Source organism: Trachurus trachurus, assembly GCF_905171665.1.
Source record: "Trachurus trachurus genome assembly, chromosome: 10".
Classification (NCBI taxonomy): domain Eukaryota; kingdom Metazoa; phylum Chordata; class Actinopteri; order Carangiformes; family Carangidae; genus Trachurus; species Trachurus trachurus.
In genome coordinates, this window is record NC_139894.1 from 25,456,980 (window position 1) to 25,483,360 (window position 26,381).

At 43.8% G+C, this 26,381-nt stretch overlaps 2 protein-coding genes across 4 annotated transcripts in view; one reads left to right on the forward strand and one right to left on the reverse strand.

Annotated features, from left to right (window-relative positions):
- tenm2a (teneurin transmembrane protein 2a) overlaps positions 1–14,760 on the forward strand; it is a 51,644-nt gene extending 36,884 nt beyond the window's left edge. For all 3 annotated transcript variants that reach the window (XM_083980832.1, XM_083980833.1, XM_083980834.1), the window contains 18 exons: positions 259–402; positions 1,572–1,821; positions 2,268–2,288; positions 2,425–2,654; positions 4,005–4,159; positions 4,460–4,561; positions 4,880–5,053; positions 5,362–5,999; positions 6,297–6,472; positions 8,705–8,940; positions 9,036–9,332; positions 9,577–10,134; positions 10,277–10,546; positions 10,664–11,074; positions 11,199–11,309; positions 11,605–11,872; positions 12,205–12,335; positions 12,473–14,760. In XM_083980832.1, coding sequence (XP_083836958.1) covers positions 259–402; positions 1,572–1,821; positions 2,268–2,288; positions 2,425–2,654; positions 4,005–4,159; positions 4,460–4,561; positions 4,880–5,053; positions 5,362–5,999; positions 6,297–6,472; positions 8,705–8,940; positions 9,036–9,332; positions 9,577–10,134; positions 10,277–10,546; positions 10,664–11,074; positions 11,199–11,309; positions 11,605–11,872; positions 12,205–12,335; positions 12,473–13,210 — 4,910 coding nt within the window. In that variant the 3' untranslated portion in view covers positions 13,211–14,760. The remainder of the gene's footprint in view (positions 1–258; positions 403–1,571; positions 1,822–2,267; positions 2,289–2,424; positions 2,655–4,004; positions 4,160–4,459; positions 4,562–4,879; positions 5,054–5,361; positions 6,000–6,296; positions 6,473–8,704; positions 8,941–9,035; positions 9,333–9,576; positions 10,135–10,276; positions 10,547–10,663; positions 11,075–11,198; positions 11,310–11,604; positions 11,873–12,204; positions 12,336–12,472) is intronic.
- A 2,734-nt stretch (positions 14,761–17,494) lies between these two features.
- On the reverse strand, positions 17,495–24,678 carry LOC310992645 (cysteine-rich and transmembrane domain-containing protein 1). The gene is made up of 3 exons (XM_083980760.1): positions 24,516–24,678; positions 21,052–21,365; positions 17,495–18,592 (listed from the first exon to the last, which is right to left on the reverse strand). Exons 2-3 carry the CDS (start codon positions 21,344–21,346, stop codon positions 18,489–18,491), a joined length of 399 nt encoding a protein of 132 aa, XP_083836886.1. The 5' UTR covers positions 21,347–21,365; positions 24,516–24,678; the 3' UTR covers positions 17,495–18,488.
- Positions 24,679–26,381: the final 1,703 nt, after the last annotated feature.

Here is a 26,381-nt window from a genome sequence, read left to right on the forward strand (position 1 = left end):
AGCAGCATGTGAGAGTGTTAGTTAGGTGTGAGTGCAAGGTTTTGTACAGGTGCTAACTAGTTTCTCTGTGTATCACACGTTTCACAATTTAAATGAACTTGGGAGGTTATGCTCTGATTAAGTTTTTCATGGCCTCTTTTCCTGTGTTGTGTCTTTCATGTTTTTGTGTTTCATGGTCTCTTTTCGTCACTTGTTTTTGAATTCTATATCTTTTTGTCTCTATCCCTCTATCCCTCCCCCACCATCGTCTGTGTACAGTGTCCGTGGGCTATGAGTACGAGTCCTGCGCCAGTCTCATCCTCTGGGAGAAGAGGACGGCCATCCTGCAAGGCTATGAACTTGATCCCACCAACCTGGGCGGATGGTCACTCAACATGCACCATATACTCAACACACGCAGTGGTACGTATACAGAAACGTCGATACTGGCGGAAAAGGAAGGAAACACTGTTCTTGCGTTATTCTTCCTTCTACCTTATATTTAGCTAGTTCCCATGTGTAGCGGGTTTACAGTACTGTATATCTCACTAAAGTTGCTATTGTCTAGGGGAGGGCGTAGAACACACTGCGCTTCCTGTAGTTCACCTTGGTTTGCCAGACACCTCTTTTTACCTGTCAGTGGGGATTTTCACAGGAAGAGCGTGTGTTCTCTCACCTAGTTTGACTCCCTCATCCAGTTTTTGCCAGCCCCACTGAGTGAGCATGCAGACATCGACCAATCAGCAGAAAGCCTCTAGAAAAGAGACAACAGGTTGGCGAGAGCAGGGACGGGGGGCAGCAGCACCTTTTCTTAAAGGGTCTCTATAGCGGTGGGCGAGTGTTTCGTCATCTGCTATTATCTACACTCTGTGCAGTAATGCTAAAAGCACAGAAGTAGAAATGGGCTGGTACACTGATGTTCACCTGCTGTGACAATCAATGTGACTAATGGAAAGGACAGAACCGAAGATCTAGGGGTGTATAGAGGTATTTTTAGAAGTTGGAGAATGCAGCCATACCTCCCTCTCTCCTTCTCACTTCTACTGAGAACCGTACAATGCTACATCATTGTTCCCTAAAGACAGGACAGAAATGTAAAATAATACACTCATGAAATAAAATAAAAATATTAGCTGCTTTGAATATCACTGATGGACACACAAGTTACAAGTCAGTAATGATCAAATATAGGCACTGGTAAACACTCAATGTGTTGAGAGTCTACTAACATGATTCTCTCATTAATTTCAGTAACAGTGTCAATATGCTGATGTTGAGTAGGTCAATTAAAATGTTTTTCATGTTCACTATTTTAGTTCAGCAAGTTGGTATGCTAACATTTTCTCATGCACTAAAAGTACAGAGGATGATGGGAATGTCACTTGTTCATAATTAGACGAAATAGAAATAGAAATATTTCAGGCTCGACTGTGTCCAAGTAGTGGATCCCTTTTAATATGGTTAAAAATCGAGTCAGGCTCATAGTGAAAACACCGGCCTCTAATTTCCAAATCAGACTAACTCTCATCAAAATCCTCTGAGCTTCCTGACATAATTGTCTCTAATCTGCCACCCTCCTCTCTCCTGTTCAGGCATCCTTCACAAGGGCAGCGGGGAAAACATCTTTGTGACAGAGCAGCCCCCTGTTATCACAAGCGTCATGGGAAACGGCCGCAGACGCAGCATCTCCTGCCCCAGCTGTAACGGCCTTGCAGACGGCAACAAGCTGCTGGCACCCGTGGCCCTGGCGATGGGCATCGATGGCAGCCTCTATGTCGGGGATCTCAATTTTGTACGCAGGGTGTACCCATCTATGAACACAACCGGCATCCTGGAATTAAGGTAAAATACAGAGTCAGTTATAAAAAGGAAAACACAGAAAAAGAAAAGAAAGAAACACTTGGAGAGCAAATTGGGATTTAAAAGTTTTTTTGATGTAGCAAGAAAAATCCTGAGAGGAAGGGTGGGGTGGATTAAAGTGAGATGGCAGCAGCAGCAGCAGGAGGAGGAGGAGGAGGAGAAGACTAGATGTTTTCAGTATATAGAACATGTAGGATTGCGTCCTCCCTTGAAACGGAGAGAATAAGGTGAGACACAGGGGATGACGAGGTTGAAGCAGAATTATACAGCGCACTAGACGCCATTTCTCCAGGGTGTTTTTACCCATGTTTAAATTTTGTTGTTCACACCACAGCCAGCTTTGTGTTGCTCTCTGCAGGCTGCTCTCTACAGACTGTGTAAATTAACATTTGTTTTGTTGTGCTTTTATCTCACTCTCTCCCTTGAAGGAACAAAGATTTCAGACACAGGTAAGATCCTTAAAACGATAAATTAAAAGTTTCGAGTACAAATTCCAGCAACAATAGCAAAAGTACATCTTCCCTGAAAATATTAAAACAAGCTTCTGACAGGCGTATTAATGATCGTCTTTCTTTTCTGCCTTAGTAATAACCCCACCCATAAATACTTCCTGGCCGTGGATCCAGTGTCTGGGGCATTGTTTATCTCAGACACCAACTCCAGACGAATTTATCGTGTTCGGTCATTAACTGGAGGCCGGCTGCTGTCAGACAACGCAGAGGTGGTTGCTGGGACAGGGGAGCAATGCCTGCCCTTCGACGAACGCTGCGGAGATGGCGGCAAGGCCACTGAAGCTACACTTATGAGCCCCAAAGGTAAGCCATGGGAAAAAGGATGGAGAAATTAAATTGCTTTTGAAAACTCATTTTGAAAAAATATTTTAGTGAGTTATCAAACAGACATGTTCTTTGCTTTTCTATTCCAAAATATGGAGGTTTGCTGTTTTTATTATTTTTTTATCATTATAAAACAAGACATTTAAAAATGTGGCCTTGGGTTATAAGAAATAAAACGCAATAATGACAGAAAGTCCAATAACCTATGTATTATTCTATTTCATTCTTTTCATGTTCAAATGATGAATGAAAACGGCCCTGGTCTCTTTTTGAAAGCTGTTTTTCAGGCAAAGGCTCTTAGCTCAAGATCTACTGTATAGTTCAACACAGAAGATGTATAAGCTGAATGCCCCTTTAATTTAAATTGATCAGAAAGTCTTTTTTTTATTTAATTTCATGCTGCACCAAATCTTATGACTCAACTAAAGCAGGACGGAGACAGAAGGAGGCTATAAACCGGGTTAATGTTAAACTTATTAATGGAATTATTTTTGTGGATCATTGGATCGTAGAACATTGTGACACCAAACTGTCAAGGATGTCACACTGTCACATTTCCTGTCAGCGACACAAGTGTGTGTACTGCAGATGTTAGTGTATATACAGTAAATGTGTGTGTGTGTGTGTGTGGTGTGAGAAGATGGATGGAGGAGAGATGGGTGAAGACAATGAGCCACTGATTCCTTCTTACCTGTCACAGGCAAAGTCAGCCAGTGCACATCAGCATGCCGCTCTCTCCCTCTCTCTATCCCCCCATCTCTCATTTACTGGGTGCTCTTTGCTGTATCCACCATCTGTTGTTGTGTATCTCAGTGTGTCTAGAAGTTATTTTGGGGCACAGTTGCCTTGAACAAACACACCTGTCTGAATGCCTGCTGCCTGTTAGGGCCAACAAGGTTGACACTGCACCACTGGTAAACAATAGAAAAGTGAAAGGTGAAAAAAAAACTTAAAAAACAAATGAAAAGTAGAAAGGTGGGACTGACAAGAAAAAAGAAAGCAGTGCGAGGGAATGAAGGAAGGAACTGGAGTGCAACAGATCACCTGTGTTTCCAAAGCATCTGCAGTTGCCCTGTGGGAGGAGCATGAGCCGAGCTCCGCATCCCGATGACTCACCCCAAAACTAACACTTCTCCAACACTTCAGTGCTCGTTCCATTACTTTGCTCCCTCTCGTGCAATGACACATTGAGCAGTTGAGCTGTCAGGGACGCTATCTGTTCTCAGCCGGTGTAGAGAGTGAAGTTTAATTGACTTAAAATGTCTATGGGTTGCCTGCGGTGTTTGAGTTATGAGTCGTCACTCACGGTGTTCATCTCCACTTTGACAGGTATCGCCGTGGATAAAAATGGACTGATGTACTTCGTGGATGCCACCATGATCCGTAAAGTGGACCAGAACGGCATCATCTCCACTCTGCTGGGGGCCAACGATCTGACGGCTATACGTCCACTGAGCTGTGACACCAGCATGGACGTCAGCCAGGTATGACGGTTAGGGAGGAAGTGCAGAAGCACCGAGAGGTGATGATGATCTAACAGCCCTATGAGTGCTGAGCTATGACGATTGCGTGGAGATGAGCCAGCCAGGAGGTCAGGGAGAGACTGATTTAGGGGGGAGGGGGGTTGAAGAGTCCATCGATAAATGAATGAATCAAAAGAGAATGAGGACTGCGGTCACTTAAAAAACCGAAGAAGAGACTTATCTGAACCTTGGCGTACTTTCAACAGCACCTCCCTCAGGATAGACATTGTCTCATGTGTGACTTCTGTCTCTGCCCACCAGGTGCGTCTCGAGTGGCCCACGGACTTAGCAGTGAACCCCATGGACAACTCTCTCTATGTGCTGGAAAACAATGTCATCCTACGCATCACTGAAAACCACCAGGTCTGCACCACTATCACAAACTCCTTAGGGTGGACATTCACTATGGGGGCTTTGGCAGGATTTAGTCCCAATTAGGCTTTCTCTAGCCAATTTAGAAGAACAAGTTCCAACTGAACATAGTTTCTGAAGTTTAACTACGGTGACAACATTACTGATTAATTAGCTGTAAGAATATTCTACTTTCTGAAATGTTATCTTCATTATGGAAAGTTTCATCTGCACTCTCACTGGCAAACTGCTGCTAACATCTGCATACACTTCAACATTATTAACAGTAATTTGATCACCCATTTGACATTTCTCCATTGTGACTTACAGGTGAGCATCATAGCAGGTCGGCCCATGCATTGCCAAGTGCCAGGCATCGACTACAGCCTCAGTAAGCTGGCTATCCACGCCGCCCTGGAGAGCGCCACAGCCATTGCCCTGTCCCACACCGGCATCCTTTACATCGCGGAGACGGATGAGAAGAAGATCAACCGTGTTAGACAGGTACGGGTTGAAAAAGCAATGTTGTCTGGTTTTAGGATGAAATTGTTTGTCTGAAGATGTTTTCCCAGCAACCAAAACGGACTGCACAGCTGGTGGGGCTGTGTGGGTGTTTTCTTTTTCTTTCATATCCCCACACACTGATACAGTTTTGTAATCCTTTTTTTTTTTTTTTTTTTTTTTGTGATAAATCAAAATTAATTTCGCCTTTGGTAATACATTTTTCTTTTATAGAGTTGTGACTTTTTCCATTGTCATCAGTAGCCGGCTCTCCTCCTCTAATTTTTTTTTTTTTGTCTGTGTATTTTTAGGTGAGCACTAATGGAGAAATATCTCTCCTGGCTGGTGCCGCTTCTGACTGCGACTGCAAAAATGACGTCAACTGCAACTGCTTCTATGGCGACGATGGCTACGCCCCCGACGCCGGCTTGAACTCCCCCACCTCCTTGGCTGTGTCCCCTGATGGGACGCTCTTCATCGCAGACCTCAACAACATACGGATCAGAGCGGTGCGAGCCAACCGGCCGGGACCTGCCGTGTCGAGCGTGGGCTACGGAGGGTCTGCGCAGTATGAGGTTGCGTCACCAAGGGAACAGGAGCTTTATGTCTTCAACGGGGAGGGGCTTCACATCCAGACAATTAGCCTGGTGACTGGGGAGCCACTTTACAATTTCAGCTATGGTTCTGATGGCGAGCTGTCCACGCTGGTGGACAACTGCAACAATACAGTGAAAGTGAGGAGGGACAATGTGGGCCAGGGAGGAGGGGCCGGCCTGCTCAGACTGGTGCTGCTGCCCGAGAATCAAGTGGTGACTCTGGGACTGGACCCCACAGGGGGGCTGCGCAGTGTGTCGGCCCTGGGCCAGGAGGTGGCTCTGATGGGCTACAGTAGCAACACGGGCCTCCTTGCCACCAAAGCCGATGAGACTGGATGGACCACATTTTACCAGTAAGTACCAGTAAGAGAAAAAAAGGTGTCTGAACATTTGTATGTTTCCACCACTTTTCCATCTGTCTGAAATACAAATTTTAGTTTTGCCGACTTCATGCTTTATCTCATCCTCAGTTATTAGACCACCAAGCACGGTGTGCTCCTGCCCCCCAGTGTTAGCTTTTATAATTACAGCCAGTTCCTATAAGATGACCCATACTGTGTCCCTCCATAGCAGTGATGTCTCAACATATATACAGTACAACACAAGTATGAACATGCTCTTCCCTTCTCTGCAATCTTCCACCTTCCCAGGTACGACAGCGAGGGTCGCCTGACCAACGTGACGTACCCCACAGGCATGGTGACGAGTCTCCACCGCGAGATCGAGCGCTCCATCAACATCGACATCGAGAGCTCCAGCAGAGATGACGACGTAACAGTCATCACCAACCTGTCGTCAGTGGAGGCCTCGTACACCGTGGTGCAAGGTAGAGGCTCGGCACGCTCAGGACGTGCAGTGGAAAATGAACCAGTCATGAATTTTTAAATACGAGTGAAACTGCAGTGAAGGTGTGGCACTAAGGTGGACGGATGCTGAGCTCAGATCATAAACAGAGGGAAACAGAAATGAAGATGGTATATGAATGATGTTCATTAATTACATTTGGAGGAAATAACGGTTAATGTAATCCTGAATATAAGTTAAAATGGCTCTTTTTCCGTGGCATCCAAGCCTTGATGAGATACACCACTTAATCTTAGAATTCAAAAGCACAGCCGCCCTCTGTGATGCTGAGTATGCCCCGGCCTGCCGACTCTAATTGAAAGTCTTGTAATTTTCACTCAGTTATGTGCATGCTCCAGGAGATTATTTTCCATCCCATACCCCTCTCTCACTCCCTCTCATGGAATAAAATTACCAATATATAGTTGTTAATCCCAGCTGGGATCATCCTGCTTTCGAATATCATCACAGCAAAATTCATTAACTCGTGTAGAGTGAATCCTCCTCATCCCTCAAGCTTTCTCCTCACACACACACACACACACACACACACACACACACACACACATACAAATACAGCTCTCAACCAGTTCCCATGATCCCTGAGCTTATTTGGTCTGCCTAGACAGGATGAAGAAGAGGGAGGAGTGTAATTGTCTCCTTTCTCTTGACCAGCACAAGTGGTAGGGACACAAGTTGCCAACTGCGTGCTACATACGTCTGAAGGCCTGAAAAAGAATATGTAGTAGATGTATTCAATGATCCACCTGGGTTGCAGGAGGGGGGGCTGTAAGTCGTTTAAGGTTTCTCCGTACTGTGTGGGCTTCAGCACGACTCTCTGCTGACATACTCACTTAACCATCTCCTTCTCCCTCCGCTCTTTCTCGCTCTCTTCATTAACTCCTGCACAGTGCATTCTCCTTGGCCCTCAAGCTCTCATTTCTCTCTCTCTCTCGTTCTCTCTCTGTCTTTTGCTCTCTCTCGTTTCTGTTTTATTATGGGCTTGTTCAGACAGAGAGAGCAGGGAAGATTTATCTAAAGGCTGTTGCTGCCAAGTCAATGGAAAAAGCTTCACTTGTCTGTTTGAGGCATTGTTAAAATGTGCCTGGAGCTTTATTACAAATTGGCCTTATGGATTACTGTCATTGATGACAGGGCTTCAAAGGGAGACGCCATCTGATCCCCTCACCTTTTGTACATGAAATAAAAAAATCTCACCCCCTCTGCATCTGCTAGATGTCACTGAGCTGAAAACAACTTTATCTCAGTTACAATCATCCGGTGTGATCAAGACGCCTTTTTTTTCAGACATCAGAGGGGAAAATGTAGCCGTAGCGTTAGACATGGGATTATCTGTTTTCATTCTAATGTTTGAGAGTGAGTCATTAAACTGTAGCAATAGGGAGATTGTAGAGAGATCAGTTTTAGCCTATTTTTTATTCAGAGAGATTCTTTCTGAAATTTGTAGGAACAGGAATCAGGTTCATAAATATTTTATGGACATGATCTGGTTCTTACTGTCACAAGCCTCTAGGTTTATGACTTGAATTCCCATTCTCATTTTCTAGTAAACTTCTGTGAATGGGTAAAAAGGTGTACAGCACCTCCACACATGTGCACATTCAATTTAATTTCCTTGTATCATTAACCACTTCCCCACAGCACTAGTTTCCCATCAGATGCTTGTGGGCATGTTGACAGAGGTGGCTGTTCAGTCAGTCTGCTTTATAAAAGGCTAGAGTAATAAAATGTGAGCCTGTTGACACTGCCCTTGCTCCAGCGCTGTCTTTAGCTGCAGGTTGTTTCGTCTCGCAGATTTAGAAGGCCGAAGCCAAAAAGTCAAAGGCTTATGTAATTTTTTCCTGACCTCAATAAAAAATACTGTGAGGTTGAACAAACCCTATAGAGGACAAATCATGCAACATTAAGAAACTTTGACTGAATCAGAATTAGGTCACAAAAATGTCATGTCAGTGAGAAAGACGATAAGAAATTAATATTTTAAATACAGTGTGAGCAAGGAAGCATTTCATTCTGAAGTGTTCTTACATTTCACAGTTTCTGTCATCATTTGTGCTTCATGGATTTCAGTACAGTCAACTCAGTCAGGACTTGTCCATAATGAATAATCTCTCTTTGTGGTACTTCGACAGTCTGCCTCTGTGGCTTCATGTCCTGCCTATTTTACAGTGTGCTTACTTGTCTCTGCCTGCAGACCAAGTGAGGAACAGCTACCAGCTGTGCAACAACGGGACCCTGAGAGTGATGTACGCCAACGGGATGGGCATCAGCTTCCACACAGAGCCCCACATCCTGGCAGGTTCGGTGAGCCCCACGATCGGCCGGAGGAACATCACCCTGCCCACGGACAACGGCCTCAACTCGATTGAGTGGCGCCTGCGCAAGGAGCAGACCAAGGGCAAGGTCACGGTTTTTGGCAGGAAACTGAGGGTGAGTTGTGATGAGCTTTGTTTAAATCTAAATATTAACCACATTAACTTTGGCATTAAAAAGTAACTGAGATATCTTTTTTTTTTCTTCTCTAGGCTCACGGACGTAACCTCCTCTCCATTGACTTTGACCGCAACACGCGCACGGAGAAGATTTACGATGATCACCGCAAATTCACGCTGCGCATCATGTACGACGCTCAGGGCCGCCCGGCGATGTGGTTGCCCAGCAGCAGTCTGGCCGTGGTCAATGTGTCCTATTCAACCACGGGACAGCTCGTCGGGCTGCAGAGAGGGAGCATGAGCGAGAGGACCGAGTTCGACCCCCAGGGACAGATCCTGTCTCGTTCTTTTGTGGATGGGAAGGTGTGGAGCTACAGCTACCTTGACAAAGTAAGTACATTTATCTTTGACATTGTCATCCCAGAGTAAAAACCTACCAAGCAAGGCAATAGCAGGAAAGAATAGTCATTTGGATTGCAGGATTGAGTGAAATAATACATCATTTTCATGGTTATGGAGATTCAGATTTGTCGTCTGAGAGAAAATGACTCCTGGTGCTATTTCACAGGAGGCAAGTCACCCATTGATAATGCTATTATATTAATCCTTATTTTGCATCCCCCTCTCTTTCCAGTCCATGGTGCTGCTCCTGCAGAGCCAAAGACAGTACGTCTTTGAGTTTGACGCCTCAGGTCGGGTCACAGCTGTCACCATGCCCAGCGTGGCCCGCCACACCATGTTCACACACGTGTCAGTCGGCTACATCCGTAACACCTACAACCCCCCGGAGAGCAACGCCTCCATAATCCATGACTTCTGCGAGGACGGCAGACCGCAGGCCACACATTACCTCGGCACGGGCCGCCGTGTTCTCTACAAGTACGGCAAGCTGGCCAAGCTGTCGGAGATCGTGTACGACAGCACCGCCGTCACTTTCGGTTACGACGAAACAGCTGGTGTGCTGAAGATGGTCAATCTGCAGAGCGGGGGCTTCTCCTGCACCATTCGCTACCGCAAAATGGGCCCGCTCATCGACAAGCAGATCTACCGCTTCAGCGAGGAGGGGATGGTCAACGCGAGGTTCGATTACACCTACCACGACAACAGCTTCCGTATCGCCAGCATGAAGCCGGTCATCAGCGAGACGCCACTTCCTGTCGACCTCTACAGATACGACGAGATCTCCGGAAAGGTGCAGAAATTTGCCATATCTACATTTTCTTTTTCAATTATGGAAAGTTCCTTAATTTAGAAAACAAATGTGTGTGTGAATGTCCGTCCTTTGGCTGTCACAGTACTCACCTTTTCTCTAAACCTTTCCCTCCTCTCTATAGGTGGAGCACTTTGGAAAGTTCGGGGTCATTTACTACGACATTAATCAGATCATCACCACGGCCGTTATGACACTGAGTAAGCATTTCGACACCCACGGTCGCATCAAGGAGGTCCAGTATGAGATTTTCCGTTCACTTATGTACTGGATGACGGTGCAGTATGACAGCATGGGACGGGTGGTGAAGAGAGAGCTGAAAATCGGGCCCTACGCCAACACCACTCAGTACCGCTATGATTATGATGGAGACGGACAGCTCAGCGGCGTCAAGGTGAATGTCGTGTGTCTTTAGAATCTGATCCACAAACTGCAGTCGGTCACTGACTGTGGTCCTGTTGTTGTCGTGGCTTTATATCTCATTTCTAAGTCTGGCTGTTTTTTTATGCAGGTGAACGACTGGTCTACCTGGCGCTATAGCTACGACCTGAACGGTAACCTCCATCTGCTGAATCCCGGGAACAGCGCCCGGATCTTACCGCTCCGCTATGATCTCAGAGACCGCATCACGCGCCTGGGAGATGTCCAGTACCGCCTGGACGAAGACGGTTTCCTCAGCCAGCGTGGGTCAGACATCTTTGACTATAATTCCAAAGGGCAGCTACTGCGGGCCTACAACCGAGGTCCCGGCGCCTGGAGCGTGGTGTATCATTACGACGGTCTGGGCCGCAGGGTGTCCACGAGGAACAGCCTGGGGCAGCACCTTCAGTTCTTCTACGCCGACCTCAACCACCCCACCAGGGTCACACACATCTTTAACCACTCCAGCTCTGACATCTCATCGCTATATTATGACCTACAGGTAAGCAGCTGGACAGATGTGCCATACCCACCCATATCCTGTCCTTATGTTTCCACATATCAGCAAAGACCTTGTACTGAAACACTACGTTAAAGTGCTGAGTTTCTGTTTGTCTCATGACCAGGGACATTTGTTCGCGATGGAGGTGAGCAGTGGGGAGGAATACTACATAGCCTCTGACAACACTGGCACACCACTGGCTGTCTTCAGCAGCAACGGACAGATGATCAAACAGGTATTACACAAAGCAGCCATTAATCTCTTTATTCGCATTCACAAAATACATCCACAAAAAATGCTGTTGTTGCTCCTTTATTGAGCAATAAACCTGTAAATTTGGCAAAAACAACAAGAAATCTGCATATGGAGAAGGCATCTGGCATCTGCCGCGCAAAGTGTCCTTGTACAAGGCTAAATCCTGATAAGCTCCCGGGACGCCGTTCTGTAACACACCTCGTGTCGCGAGCCTTTTCATAAGACGAAGCTCCAAGAATCATTTAAAGCAAACTGCGTGTGCTTGTGTCACCCAGGTGCAGTACACAGCCTACGGAGAAGTGTACCTGGACTCTAACCCAGAGTTCCAGCTGGTGGTGGGTTTCCATGGCGGCCTCTACGACCCGTTGACGAAGCTGGTCCACTTCACCCAGCGGGACTACGATGTATTGGCCGGACGCTGGACTTCGCCTGACTACAGCATATGGCCCAAGATAGGGAAGGATCCCTCTCCGTTCAATCTGTATATGTTCAAGAACAACAACCCCCTCAGTGACATGCTGGACGTCAAGAACTATGTCACAGGTAAAGGAGAAACATGGATTAACATGGTGATAAATGACGATTATTCTACATGAAATAGCCATTTCTGTGTAAAACTTTTTTTTTGTTCACTTTGCTGGTAATGCTCTGACGTCACTGATAGATCTAGTGTTCAGGGGAAACAGATTGTGATGGACAAGATAGTTTTGTGCGAGGAACAATAGACTGCAGATGGCACAGTGGCAGTAGCTTCGTGTAGTACCAGCTGAGTCCCAGAAGCAAATAGACTTCTTTCTTTTATGGGATGACAAATGATTCATTTGCTGTTGGTTTAACTTTGTCATTCAGCAAAGTCATTTCTCTCCTGTCTGTAGATGTGAAGAGCTGGCTGGTGATGTTTGGCTTCCAGCTCAGTAACATAATCCCAGGGTTCCCTCGACACTCGCTCTACTTCGTGGAGCCACCATACGAGCTGCAGGCTACCCAGCACTGTGAGAACGGACAGGTATGGCTTACAGTGCAAGAAAATATGCCTAGCACCTCAGGAAACAGTAACCCTATTACAGCGGTTTATTTAGTAGTTTATTTTTAGCTCCTGTTATACATTTTTAATTTAATACTTTATCCAAATTCTCCTTGTAGCTGATCACCGGGGTGCAACAGGCAGCAGAGCGCCACAACCAGGCTTTCATGGCCCTGGAGGGTCGTCTCCTCAACAAGGAGCGTCGCAGACGAAAGGACAAGCCAGGTCACTGGTTCGGCACCAGCACACCAATAATAGGCCGAGGAGTGATGCTGGCGTTGAAGGAGGGTCGAGTGGTGGCCGGAGTGTCGGCCCTGGCCAGCGACGACAGCCGCAAAGTGGCTCTGGTGCTCAACGGCGCCCAGTACCTTGAAGGCACCCACTACACGCAGGACGGGAAGGACTGTCACTACTTTGTGAAAGTTGGCTCTGCTGACAGCGACCTGTTGACCCTGGGGCTCACAAATGGGCGCAAGTCACTGGAGAGCGGTATCAATGTTACAGTGAGCGGCCGGTCGAGAAGAGGAGTGACTGTAGAGTTTGCTGTCCCGTCTTTAGTGCTGAGCGTTCGATACGGGCTGGCTGTGGATGTGGTGGATGAAGAGAAGGTAAGACTGTTGGAGCTGGCCCGGCAGAGGGCCTTGGCCGGGGCCTGGGCCAAGGAGCAACAGAGGGCCAGAGACGGGAAGGGAGGCAGTCGCCTCTGGACGGAGGGGGAGAGACAGCAGCTCCTAACGACAGGTAGAGTACAGGGCTACGACGGCTACTATGTGCTGCCTGTGGAGCAGTACCCAGAACTGGCCGACAGCAGCAACAACATCCAGTTCCTCAGACAGAACGAGATGGGCAAGAGGTAACAGCCCACCTGAACTTACTTGAAGGGCGGACTCTTCCCTCTTTCCCACTTTCACTTCTCTAAAACCCTGCTCCTTTTTCCTACCCTGCCTCGTCAACCCTACTCCTCTCAAAACCCATGGAGAATTAACCAACTAATGGGGTTACTCACGGAACGCTGCAGGGACTTTTGAAAAGAATGACTTAACAGAAAACATATTATTGTTAATTTTACTGCCACAGGCAAAAAATTTAAAGTTTAGTCAAACGGTTCTTTTTTTTTGAAAAAAAAAAAAAAAAAACTTTGAACAACTGAAAAAGCACTGAAGAACTTTAAGAACTGTTGCTTAATGAATAAGAAGATTCCCCTTTTTAAAAAAGATAGTGATATTTTCGCCCATATTTTTTGGGTCACACTGAGAGCGGCCATGACAGCTACTGAACACGCGGTGGAGTTGTACTGTGCTGGCATCTGCGGTGACGGCTTGTCTGTCTCTAATAGACACTGAAGGCAAAGGGACCAAAGTGGAGACAAAGCCACTCCAGAGAGCAGCCATTACAACTGCACGTCAACAGAGGAAATGATAAAACAGCGACAGACAAGGCAATGTTAAAAGATCATCGATATTATGAGTCGTCTCCCTGTCTCAGGCCTCCCATCGTCCACCATGGACCAGTCCTCTGCTGCCGAGGCAGCACACATCCAACCAAGCAACACACAAGCTAACGGCATCCTCGAACAAATCCGAGCTGTTAACGGACTAAGGAATAAACTTTTTAAAAAAAACAAAGTCAAAAAAAGTGATGGCTATATTTGTGGACAGTGGTATCACACAGCATTGTTTATTTTGAAATGGGGAGAAGAATCATATTGCTACATATGTGTCTGACTACACTAAATTTCAGGATGTTGCGTATACTGTAGATGCCGTAGTTTTGTACGTTTCAGTCGCGGTAGAATTGTGAGACTTTCACCAAGGCACTTCTGTACAGAACGATCGAACACACCACTCACAGAGTCCGGAAAACATGCTAAGTTAGTATTTATTTTATTTTATTCTTTTTTATTTATTTATTCTTAGTACTATATGACAATCATGAATGAGTCACCAGTTCTATTCAAAATGAACATTAATGGATGAGTTTATTTTCTTTTGTAAAATATGTATGAAATGTTCATTTTGTTTTTGTATTATTTTCAGTTTGCTGCCAGGGCAAATAATAGTCACTCTCAAAAAGAATAATTTATGTAATAAAGTGTTTAAAAAAAAAAAAAAAAACGGTTTATACTTTAAATAAAGTCTTTAAAACTGTGAAATCTGTTTTTTCGAAATATATTTCGATGTACAGTGTATAGACCTACCTTTATGCAGCACAGTAGAATATTGTTCAGAATATCAAGTTTTATATTTCTAAGAGGAAGTGGCTTGTAATGTGCAAAATCTTTAGCTGGTCTTACTACTCTAGAGTTTTGTGGCACTCTAATATTCCATATCTACAATATCAATCCCCAGTTTGTTGTTTTTGACTGTTTTTTGTTTGGAAGCAGAGATGTTTCTGTCCTAGATCCCAACAGCAGTAGCAGTAATGGATCCCTCTCACTGTGAAGAGACTCGTGCTGGATGTCATAATGTACCAAATCAGTATTATCAAAGGATGATTCTTATACATTCACTGAAACGAGACTCTTCTGAGAAACCTTATCAATAAAACATAATTGTTTACTTCATCTGAGCACTGTGTACTTCACTTTCATCTCATCTTTGTGTTTGAAGACTGTTGATGTTCCTGTTGCAGTAACAAATTCCACCAGACTTGACTGACACACATTTACATTAGTTGCATTTCAAAGCAGCCTCTGGAGTGTTGTTGCTATGGCTCCATTGATTAAAATGGGCTTTTAATTTGTCTTTGTCTTTGTTACTTGTGCATCAGTCACACGGATTACATTTTTCCTTCTGATATTTTGGTTTGAAAAATGAATACACAAATGACAGTATCACGATGGCATGCCAGTAAATAACCACTCACTACCCACATTCTGCTTGCACATGGCACTTAACACTTACACAGTGCATGGGGGCCAATATTTTTGACACGCTCTGTTCATTGATTCCAGTGTGCTTTTAAGTGGCCATTAAGATCACCCCTGTTAACTCCAAATGCTCACATGTAACTGTTATTGTACTCTGTTCTATTGAATGTGATGCCTCATCCCCATTCAGCAGTGGTAGGAGACGTTTAAGAGTCTGCAGCCAAGATTTCAGTGAATTGAATAATGATGAAGAATGTGAAAGGAGTCACTTGTCCTGATTAACCCATAAGGATTAGACTTTCACAATTGACATTTTGCCATGTCATGGGTGCGAAAAGCACATTCATAATATTATTTAAGTGAGGTAGTTTTCATTGTGATCTTAATGAGATGAAAACGGCTAAAAAAGCAGGTGAATATTGGATATAATATTGGATAGGTCTCTGAATGAACACTAAAATGTCTCCATGATTTGTGACTAGCAGTTTCCTCACACTGTTCACTGTTCAACTTTGAATGTGATAATGTGTCAATGTTATGTTCACAGCCTGTTTCTGCTGCCCTCAGGTGGCAAATTAAAAGCAGCTATTACAGCTTCTATGTAAGCTACCAACCACACAACCCCTGTTGTGTAACTGTAAAGAGCAGAACCGAAGTGACAAAACGTACTGAAAGTAACAGAGGTTAAAGTTCAATGGCTGATGTGTATGTTAAAATGTAGGCAGTGTCAGATATATATAAGGAATCTGTTTTGATATATAGGTGGTACATTTTATTTAATTTTTTTTTTAATTGACTTTTTTTTTCTTTTCCAAATAGATACTCATACATCAACCAAAGACACTCACATAATTATTACAGAAAGAAAACCACATCCGTATGTGCACAACAAAAGAGGAAAAAGTAGATAAAATAACATTTGAAAAATATCAACAGTCACACAAAACAAAACAGTTTGAATTTTGATTATGAACTCTATTGTGGCTTCCTTGTGGTAAGACTAAAGCATAATATATAAAGTTTCCTCACCTTTAACATCAAATTCCCTCAAGTTCAGTGTTTACATGCTTCAAGTCTGCATATTGCGCAGTTCATCTGGTAGGAAGTATCTAAATGAAAACATTTCTTGCAAATATATGGCCACTGGATGAGTAATGGGTAACAGAGATGCATAGAGTAAAATACACATTTTATTTAGGAAATGTAGAGCAATAAAAGTGAAAGTCACAGATAAGGACAAATTATGTTTAAATACAAAGCCGGCAATGTTTTTGTACTTTGTTACACGACAACACTGGCCACAGGTCCTCTCTTCTGATTGGGTCACCAGCCTGTTGTTGCTACAGCTCCAGAGAGAAGTCCAACACCCATGTTGTCTAAATAACAAACACACTTGGGCTCCCATGAGCCTGTTGGTCAGTGTTTAAATTCACCACTCTCCCTCTGTCACTTCCAGTCTGGCTTTTCTTTGGTGCGGAAGTAAAATTTTCTCTCAGAAATGTCTTTAGAAGTCTAAATATATTTAAAAGAAAAAAATAATAATTCCTAAATTTTTTCTAAACATTGACCCAACAGAGTCTCTAACCTACAACCTGTTCTTTAAAATGAAGCAACAGAAACAGAAAACAGTTGTTTGATCAGCAAAGACCTGATCAGAAGTCAGTGTCACAGTATTTCCCTCTTATTCTAAGGCCCACTCTACTGACCCATTGTTTTTACCTTCATTAAATAACCTGAAAACAACACCAGGCTGAACTATGACCACATCTATCTGACTGGTTAGTGCAGGGGTGTCACCAGACCCCTTTTACTGGGACACCAGCCCCAGTATAAATGAGCTGTGCCCCAGTATACTGTTCATGTCATATAATGATTTAAGAATAAGCCAGGTCAGTTCAGGCTGAGTTGTGCCCCAATAGAGCGTAATGGCTGGCACCTTTCTGTATATTTTTATTTATTTATTTAAAAGGGACAATACACATTAATGAACATTCATACGTGTGCACAAATGTAAATGCGTCAGAGTTATCAACTTGCTAATTTGCATCCGTATTTTCCACCACTGCCTCTAAGGTAGTGGTGGAAAATATATTTATATTGTGAAGCAGTGTTAATGAATCAGGCAGGCAGCCATGTTGCAACCAACATCCTGCTCTTGCAGCTGTTATTAATAGCCACATGGATCTGACCAGGTCCTGACCGCTGCAGTATACTGATATAGTATATTACTAACCTCCCACACACCACTCACACACAAAACATACTGCAATAAACACAGCTCACAGCTTTCAATTTCATGGGAATAAATAATTTTAATGCAAGATTATCATGTAAAGCAAAAACAAAAAACATGTCATTTGGTTTATTCTGTTCAGCAATCAAAACTTTTTTTTCTTATTTTCAGTTTTATCTTCAAGGTATGTGTAATAAAAATAATATTCGAATAATTTCTCATATCAAGATCACCATGAAAAAAAACATTGTGGCCGTTGAAGGTGAACAGTAATCAAACATAAATCTCTGTCGTTTTTAAAAATGCATTCCATTTATGTGATTCCACCTGAAGACAAACATCGGCAAAAACAGCTTGTGTGCAAATGAATAGGGATACATTTCAAGCATGAACTTCTTTAGAGCAACCAGTGGCTCATTAGCAGCCAGGGTCTTGGTGGCCTCTGGAGTATGAGAAGGGAGGGTGGGATGGGGGCAGGATAAGGGGCAGTCCTTGGGCGGGCGGGGTCAGTAGCATAGCTCCAGGGTGGTTTGGGAGGGTCGGGGGTGGTTGAGGAGGCAGGCAGGAGTCGTATCTTACAGAGGTAATCATCATAAAGTGCCAAAGAGCATCACACTAGATGAGCCTGAGATCCAAGTATACTGTAGTTGTGTCTGTGTTTTACCCTCTGTATGTGTGTGTGTTTGTGTTCGTGTATGTGTGCTGCCTGTTGTGTGTAGGTGTGCGATTACAGTGAAGAGCCTGAGATTCAGGTTATGTTTAGAAGCTCAGTTACAAGCCGCTACAGAGAATAGCCCCGGAACAGGGTGGGTCAGTCCGTCAGTCAGTCAGTGCTGAGGGTTTCACATCAAGGTAGGGTGGGTGGTTTTTTATTTATAGACAAGCAAAGGACAGGTACAGGGAATGGAGGGGTGGTTTTAAGGGAGTGCAAGGTATAAGACAGATGGAGGGGGGGGCAGGGAGAGAGGGGTTCAAGGCACAGAAATGGGGGGGGGCATAAGGGTAATGGGGGACGAACAGTTGGTGAATAGCGTTATGTAAGCATGTCCCAAAGACAGCAGCAACACAGAGCCGTCCAGCAGGCCGTCAGGCATGTGTCTTCCGTGTCGTTTCTTCTCCTGTCCTCCACCACGTACACTGCAGAGGGAGGAAGAACAGGAGGAGAGAGGAGAGGAGCCAGGAGGGGTTGGCAGGAGAGATACAGGACATGGCAAAGGAATAGAAAGAAATTAGTGATTGCTTCCCTAAAACGGCATAAAACGCCATCAAATCCTCAGCAGTGAGCTCGAGTGCAACCGTGGCTGCTGTGATTTTCCTCTAATTACATTCATCATGGGAGGCACATCTCCATGGTAATACCATAGCAGCCCAGAGCCATGATCAGACAAGCATTGCAGTGGAGTCGCATTAGCGCGGCTTTGAGGTATCATTGAGCAAATGAAGTGAGAGCCCACACACCTCTGTGTGCTCCTACCACGGCCTTTCCCTTCACTTCACATGTACGGCGGTGGATTTATTTCGCCCTCATCACATGACAATCTAAATTAGTCATGCGGAAGGATTGTGTTACCCGTACGTGACGTTTGCCACCTGTTCCAGACAAAACCAACACGTCAAACAACAGGCCTAAGCTAATGCACGTCCCCTTCCTCATGTTTGTGATTAATCATTTATGTGGAGGGGAACAATCGGCCTGCTTTTAACAGCCAGGTGCACTGACTTATCACACAGGTGAATGTGTTGCTAAGGTCGCCCGCTCCCAGTCATTAAATTAGGTGAAGCTCACTGACCACTTATCACACAGAACCCTGATAATAATATAAGTAAGGACGAGTTAATCATTGGCCAATGTGTAATAATGAGCGACTCTATCACACCACTCACAGCAAGGAGCTTGATATCAGAGCGCTCTCCTTTGATTGACCAGGAGAGGCTTATCTTAAGTCAGCTGCAGTAAGTAAGCAGTAACACCTTCTTGCTCGCTTTAATACTTAGTGGTGTTATCTGTGTTTTCAGAAACCACGGCTGTTCTTTTATTTACATATTCATTTTGAATATTTTACAGCGTGCTTTTTGTTTCACAGCTTGTGCTACAGTTTGTTTCGGATGCTCGGTTGGGATGTGCTACTGCATTAACACACCTTTTATCTTAAACCTGGCTTGATTTCACACTCATGAATCCTTAATAGCTTACCCTGCATAATAACAGCAGGTTTAGCATTTTGCAGTCCCAGATGGAGCTCGTCAATTAATTGATGAGATAATCATTAACGATTGTTAAAGTGTTTGACGCCTCTCAATCATGAGCATTTTCTGTGCTTCCATTGTCACGGCAAGGGGGAAAGAACGGGTGCTGCTCAAACTATGAATAATGACTCCAGTCCGTTCAAATGTCCCAGTAAAAGACACCAGTGTGACAGTGACTCGGCACGAACAATATCAGGCCCAGAAACTGAAGGAGCTATGTGGAATCCAGACATAATTAGTTGTATCAGTTTCCCATGCATTGAATTCTTCGTGGTGGCCCACCACAATATCACCATTGACCACCACATAATTGATTTTCTATTTTCTCTAGAGCCGTGTGCAGCACATTGATTCGCTCAACCTCTCCTTGCCCCCCTCTCGCTCTATTTCTCTCTCTCTCTTTCACAAACACAATGACAACAGACCGGTCTGTCATAGTCAGACCGGTCATTGGGAGCACGAGAAGAAGCTGCTGGTGGATTGATGGGCCGGAGAGGCGAGACCAAATCTGTATCCTTTTCACCATCCCAGACTCTCCCTCTCTGTCATACATGGTGTGCACAGGCATGATGCAGCCATGTGCCAGGACTGGGCTCAATGCTCAATCACCTTATGTAATCAGGTCTCACTGCTGCCATCTGAGTTGGTCAGGATCGATATTTGTTTGACACGTGTGGACCAGTGGAGCCGTATACATTGTTAAAGGGATAGTTCAACATTTTGGCATATTGGCCCATTGCCATAATCCCTATAGTCAGTAGGCCTGTAACAATACACCAAAATCACGATTCGATTCGTATCTCGATTTCTGACCCACGGTTTGATACACGATTCGATTCAATTCTAATTTTTTAAGGTTAAAAAAAGAAGAGATTTTGGTAGCAAAAACTGGATTATTTATTATAACAATATCAATAACTTATTGAAATTATAACTTCACCCAAATAGTCGACCAAGCACTGGTCGTGATCGACCAAAAGAACATTAGCCAACCAAAATCTCATTGGTCCATTAGTAGCAGGACAGTTTTGGAGCTGTTGGATTGTGATGAGTTTGATGAGGGAAACCAAGAAATCCCATTAGCCTCCGTAGCGTAGCTCTGAGCAGCTCGAGGCTCGGCTCGGTCGTTCTAAAAATAGCTTGCACCGACAATTAAAGTTAACGAACCTACTCCTTAGGGATTATGGCAATGGGCCAATTTGTCTAAATGTTGAACTATCCCTTTAAATATTTCACAAAGTGCTTGTCAATCTAAGTTTAAGGTGGGGGGGTATGTGCTATACGGGCTTATGTAATAATCAGTCATTAATGTAAATTTGCATCAATCTCTGTTTAGTGTTATCACCCACCTGTGTTTTTGGGAGCTTCCCCATACATAGGCCCAGGAGGGGGTCCACCCTGCCAGCCAAACTGTGGCTGTGGTTGTCCAGGGTATCCATGGTAAGGGGGCTGTCCTGGGCCGGGATAAGGACCTCCGGGGCCCCCTGGTCCCGCAGGGTAGTTGGGGTACGCTGGATTAGGCTGCTCCATGTTCACAGGGTATCCCTGCTGAGGGAAGCCCTGGGGTGGGTAGCCTTGTGGTGGTGGACCCTGGTAGCCTGGAGCAGTGGGGCCTGGGTACGGAGGGGGCTGCTCGAAGTTCATCTTTGTATTGAACGATCACCTGAAAAACAGTGGAACGGCAAAGTTTAGAATGGTTTATGTTTTATTTCTTCATTGTCTTGTTTACTAAAAGTGAGAGATCAGATTTCTGTGTGGTATTGTGAACCGTGCGTGTGTGTGTGTCTTTGCATATCTGTGTAAGTCAGCCTCTAAGGATACATTAGACAATAAAATTCCCCAGAGTCCTGACATAAGAACATAACATTTCCAGACAGGCACAACAATGATACTACTGTTTCCCAGAGCAGAAATGTACAAGCATAAACTCCTCTCCAGACAATTCATGCTTTTGCAGACTCATACAGCAAACAACCTCCATCTCCACAGCCTGACAGGAAACACAAGCACTTCTCATGAGTGAAACAATGGTCAATCACATATTACACCAGGCCTTACCAGATATAAGAACCATTATCTTCCTACTGATCAAACAGAGACCTACTAATGGAGGCTGTGTCTCGGTATGTAGGGTGAGGCTAATCACATGAGTCATATGGAACGGAAAGGGGAGAAAGAGACTGCAGTGGTTGTAAAGAGCAGCAATGGTGTTACATTCACACTTGGTTTAAGATACAAAGAAAGACACCTATGTGTCAAGTGTCATATGAGTAAAATCACACCTTGATATTGCATGTCTGTGGGATGTGCTAAACTAATGGTGGTGGTTTTAACAAGGCACTGCTCTTTCTGTTGTCTACAGGAACGGATTCGATCTTTGAGTTTATCACAAACATTTATTGAACATTCAGATTAGTTTAGCGTCTAAAGGTCATTTGTTTCCCTCATGACCTCATAACAAGAAAGAGCATTTAACAGCCAACCACTAACGGCTCCTGGAAAAGGCGGATGTGGGTCCACTGCAACCCTCATGCTAGCCTTCATCACTGGATTTGCTCATGCAGAACAGCCACAACAAAGGAAAGGCGGGCCACATGGAGAACTCACTGATACTCTGTTAGGCGTCCGAGGATTCCTGTCACGTGTGTGTACTATAAACACCTAAATAACACTTCAATGTCTTTCTGCAGCTATCCACAGTCAATCTTCTGTCTATAATAAGGCAATGCAGTAGCTCCTGCTGTAAACTGAATTGCGTCAAGAGGCGTTTCTCAACCGTGGCTACCAATGCCATCTGTACTTGTTATCAGTTATGGAAAAAAGTATTTTGTATTAGGTTCAAAGTACCATGATAACGTGATCCATTTTCAATCTCTTTGATTACCAAATTTGGTAAGAGCATTAGTACAAGCCTTAAATGTGGCTGTTGGGTCACCTGATTATAAGATGCTGATAAGCCTACATTTCATACACATTTCTGAGAGTGCTGTTTACACAGGCCAAAGGGGAACTGGAAGGAATAGAGCTGCTCTTGTTGTGGTAAAACATGATTAAGTCTGAGATTAAATCCTGCTCTTGTGTCGGCTACACGCTTCTCTGCAAAGAGCTTTTGAAAAGATGGCTGGACATTTCACTACCTGAGTGTGTTGGTAAGGCTACTGACAGATGGTAGGGCCTCTGTAACTATGGTTACAATGCTCCAGGAGGAACAGAATGATCCCTGGTGAATTGTTTGTGTTGCACCTCAAGGCAGCAAGGAGCAATAAAATAACATAATTATCAGATTTCTCTTTCTCCACGTTTAACGGGGAGGCTTCTTGATGACTGCCGGACCATTTTCCCAGGCTCCTACGTATGTCATTTCTGATGACAGGGGTGTTACATTACGAGCTAAAGGCTGAGAAAAGCTTCTTTCAATGGGACCTTGTAAATAAACAGTAATCTGACACCAACAAGGGAGTCTACAGCATCAACGTTAACCTTGTGGTAGCCTATAGGCTACCTTTTCTTTATTGAGTGTGTAGAAAACAAATCTCCACTAATCTTTGGTGATAGACAGGTCTAGACCCATATGAAGGAAGCATTTGCTTTAATGGGGGTGTGTATCACTATTTGCATCTGTGTCATTTGTTTTTCCCCCTGTTTGACTATGAGTGAGTTAGCTCACCCAATGTTTCCACAACAAGATGACAGTGATAATATCACCTACAGACACGGACACAGTCAACTAGCGTGTCTGAATTCATAACATCCCTCTGACCTTTTAATGGCAGTGTACATATTGACAAAGGATTGGTAGGCAGCTGTAACCAGCGATCTAATTCTATTACTAATACATGTGTTATTATAATGGCTGCTTTTACTGTAAGAAATAACAATACAAAAGCTGTTTAACTGGGTGGAAGATGGACTTAGGTATCTGATCGATTGTATTTAAATATTTTAAACCAGACCAAGCTGATAGGCTATCATCTTTAACACCAATTGTGTGGTTATAAAATACAATGTGATGAAAGGAGAGGGTGAATTAATTAATGACTTCCTCCTTCATTCTTACAGATATGTAAAAAGGGGTTTCACTAGTTACACATGATGTCAACTCCAAAGATAAATGTCCCATAAAAAATATTACAAACTAACACAGTCAATCCTTGGTTTTATCCCTAAAGTTATGGCCCAAAATGGCCGACATACGGAGCTTCTCTGTCTTGGCTTACAAAAAGAGCTTCATCACCCCGAGCCCATGTTTACCCAGAGCTGTAAACATCCGTGTCACACACAGGATCTGTATCCTGGCAGCCTAATGTTTAAGTTCTCATCAGTCACACTACAAAGAGGCTGAGTGTACATGAAGACACCCCATTGGAGCTAATTAGACAGAATCACAACCATCACTTACACAAACGCACACACTCACACAGGCGAACACATTGGAGTCACGACACACTGACACCACACAATGGCTTAATAGCGTATATAATTAAGAGTCCAATGACCAAAACATGTGTTGCTAAGGAGACACTTAGCTTCAGAGCATTATTTTGATTAATGCCAATTACGCTGGCTTGTTATTATCCAATTTCACCACCACGAGTTTTAATTAGCCTAGTATTAATGTCGGCAATAATAGTGTCGTCCCATTCCGATATGTGTTTAGAAATACGGTTAAGGTTAGGTAGAATAGATGTTAGATTGACGTTAGAAGTGGTACCTGCAGGCCACGACCCACTCTCACACTGTCCAGTTTCCCAGTGCACCAAGTTAATGACGACTGACACAGAACAAGGGTAACGAACAGGTGTGGAGCACCTACCTTAGAAATAAAGAGTGTTCCCGTCTGTGGTTGGTAGTAGCGTCTGTTCAGAGAGAAGCTCCTTCTGTCGCCGGTGTTTATTACTATTTTTACCGCAATGAACGACCCTCTCCCTCTCTCTCTCTCTCTCCCTCTGACAGAAACCCAATGCGTATAACGTTTGCGGGACGTGACGTCATTTGAAGGCACGGGGAGTGCGCGCGGACAACAAAAGAACGGATTGGCTGCGGCCGCTGCGCTGCTCACAGGAGCCAATCACGAGCCCGAGCGATGACCAGAGGCACGTCAGGAAAAAAAGGGGAAAAAGCGATGACTCCTGATCATCTGACTAGATAAACGATTAAAAAGGCCTACATCAGGTCTCCAAGACGGAATGGATGACGGGTAGGAGGCCAAAGCCAAGATGAGTGACTTATAAATGTTAATCATTGATTAGTAACCTAGTTGCTGTCAATGGAAAACACCTATTTCTTAAACATAAGCTAATTGAGCTTTATCCTCCTACATTTAAAACACAGTTTTTACAGCTTTTATTTAAATTTACACTATCCATTGACTCGGGTTTGTCTTTGCAGCACAGGGGGAAAAAATATAAACAAGGATTTCTTATAAACAAGGAGTCATGGAATGTTCTCAAATGAATGAACTGAAAATAATCTAATTTTTGACCCATTCAGCAGCCGAACACGCTTGACATGTGACAGTCTTTCCACTGTGGAAATCAAATGTTATACAGAAAGTTCCCACGACTCTGTTGTCTTTTTACTTTGCGTTGTTTTCACCCTCTGTCAGCTATGGAGTGTAATATGAGTCAGGAGCCTGTACTGCTCTCCCATCATGAGAAGACACACTGTCTAGTTCTTTTCTTCTAATGTTTCGGGTCATTATCTTATAGGACAAACCCCTGACCAACCAATCTTCCCTCCTTCACTACTTATCTTTTTCTCAGCATTCTGATTGCAATCTACAGTATACTTCCAGTAGCCTATACTAACCACAGACTGTAGATATAAAAAGGTAGTAGCCTAACTAATGACTCACAGGGTGTAGTTGTTCCAGCAATACCTTTGTACAGAAAATTAGGACATCTGTAGGAACTGTTTGCACTTAGCCCACTTTAAAAGCTACATTTAGGCCACTTTAACTTTAAGTTCAACAATTCCCTAAAAAATACATTTTCTATTAAATTGTCCTTTTTATTTTATTTTATTTATTTATTTATTTTTACCTCTGGCAGTTTGCGAATTACTTACCTTAGTATTTCTTCTTTCTGCTTACATTTCAATAAAAATTTTGACCACCACTGTATAAATATTAACAAATACTTGAAGCTCCTTTGTTTACAACAGTACACCTGTTTGGTTAAGTTGCATTACTAGTTTTCACCCAGCAGATGTCACTCTCCTCCCAGAGTATTTCGGTAGAGGCAGTCACATTGTCACATTGTTGTAATTTTATCAGTATTGTACATTGGTGACAACCATTTCATTTTAAAAAGAAGGATGAAGGGTGCTTAGATTACCTGCTTTTTAGGATTTATACATTTTGACTTTGTTGGGGGTTTTTTTGTGCTTTTTTTGGTACCACACCATGTAGATTTATCATAGCCTCAGATTTCTTTCCATAAAGTTATTTTATAAAATAGTATAAGGCAAGGTTTTGGCTGTCATTTGACAGACACAATATGACAATGTTATTTTGGGTACAAGTTCTCTATAACCATGTCTGATGTCTGAAATCAGTTTTGGGGTCTGTTCCTGTGTGACTCTGCTCACTTTCTGTTATGATAAGAGAGCTGTGGGCCCCTGGGCCACTCTGCACGTGTTGAGCTTTAATTCACTGTCAGTGTCTGTGCTCTTTTTTCGG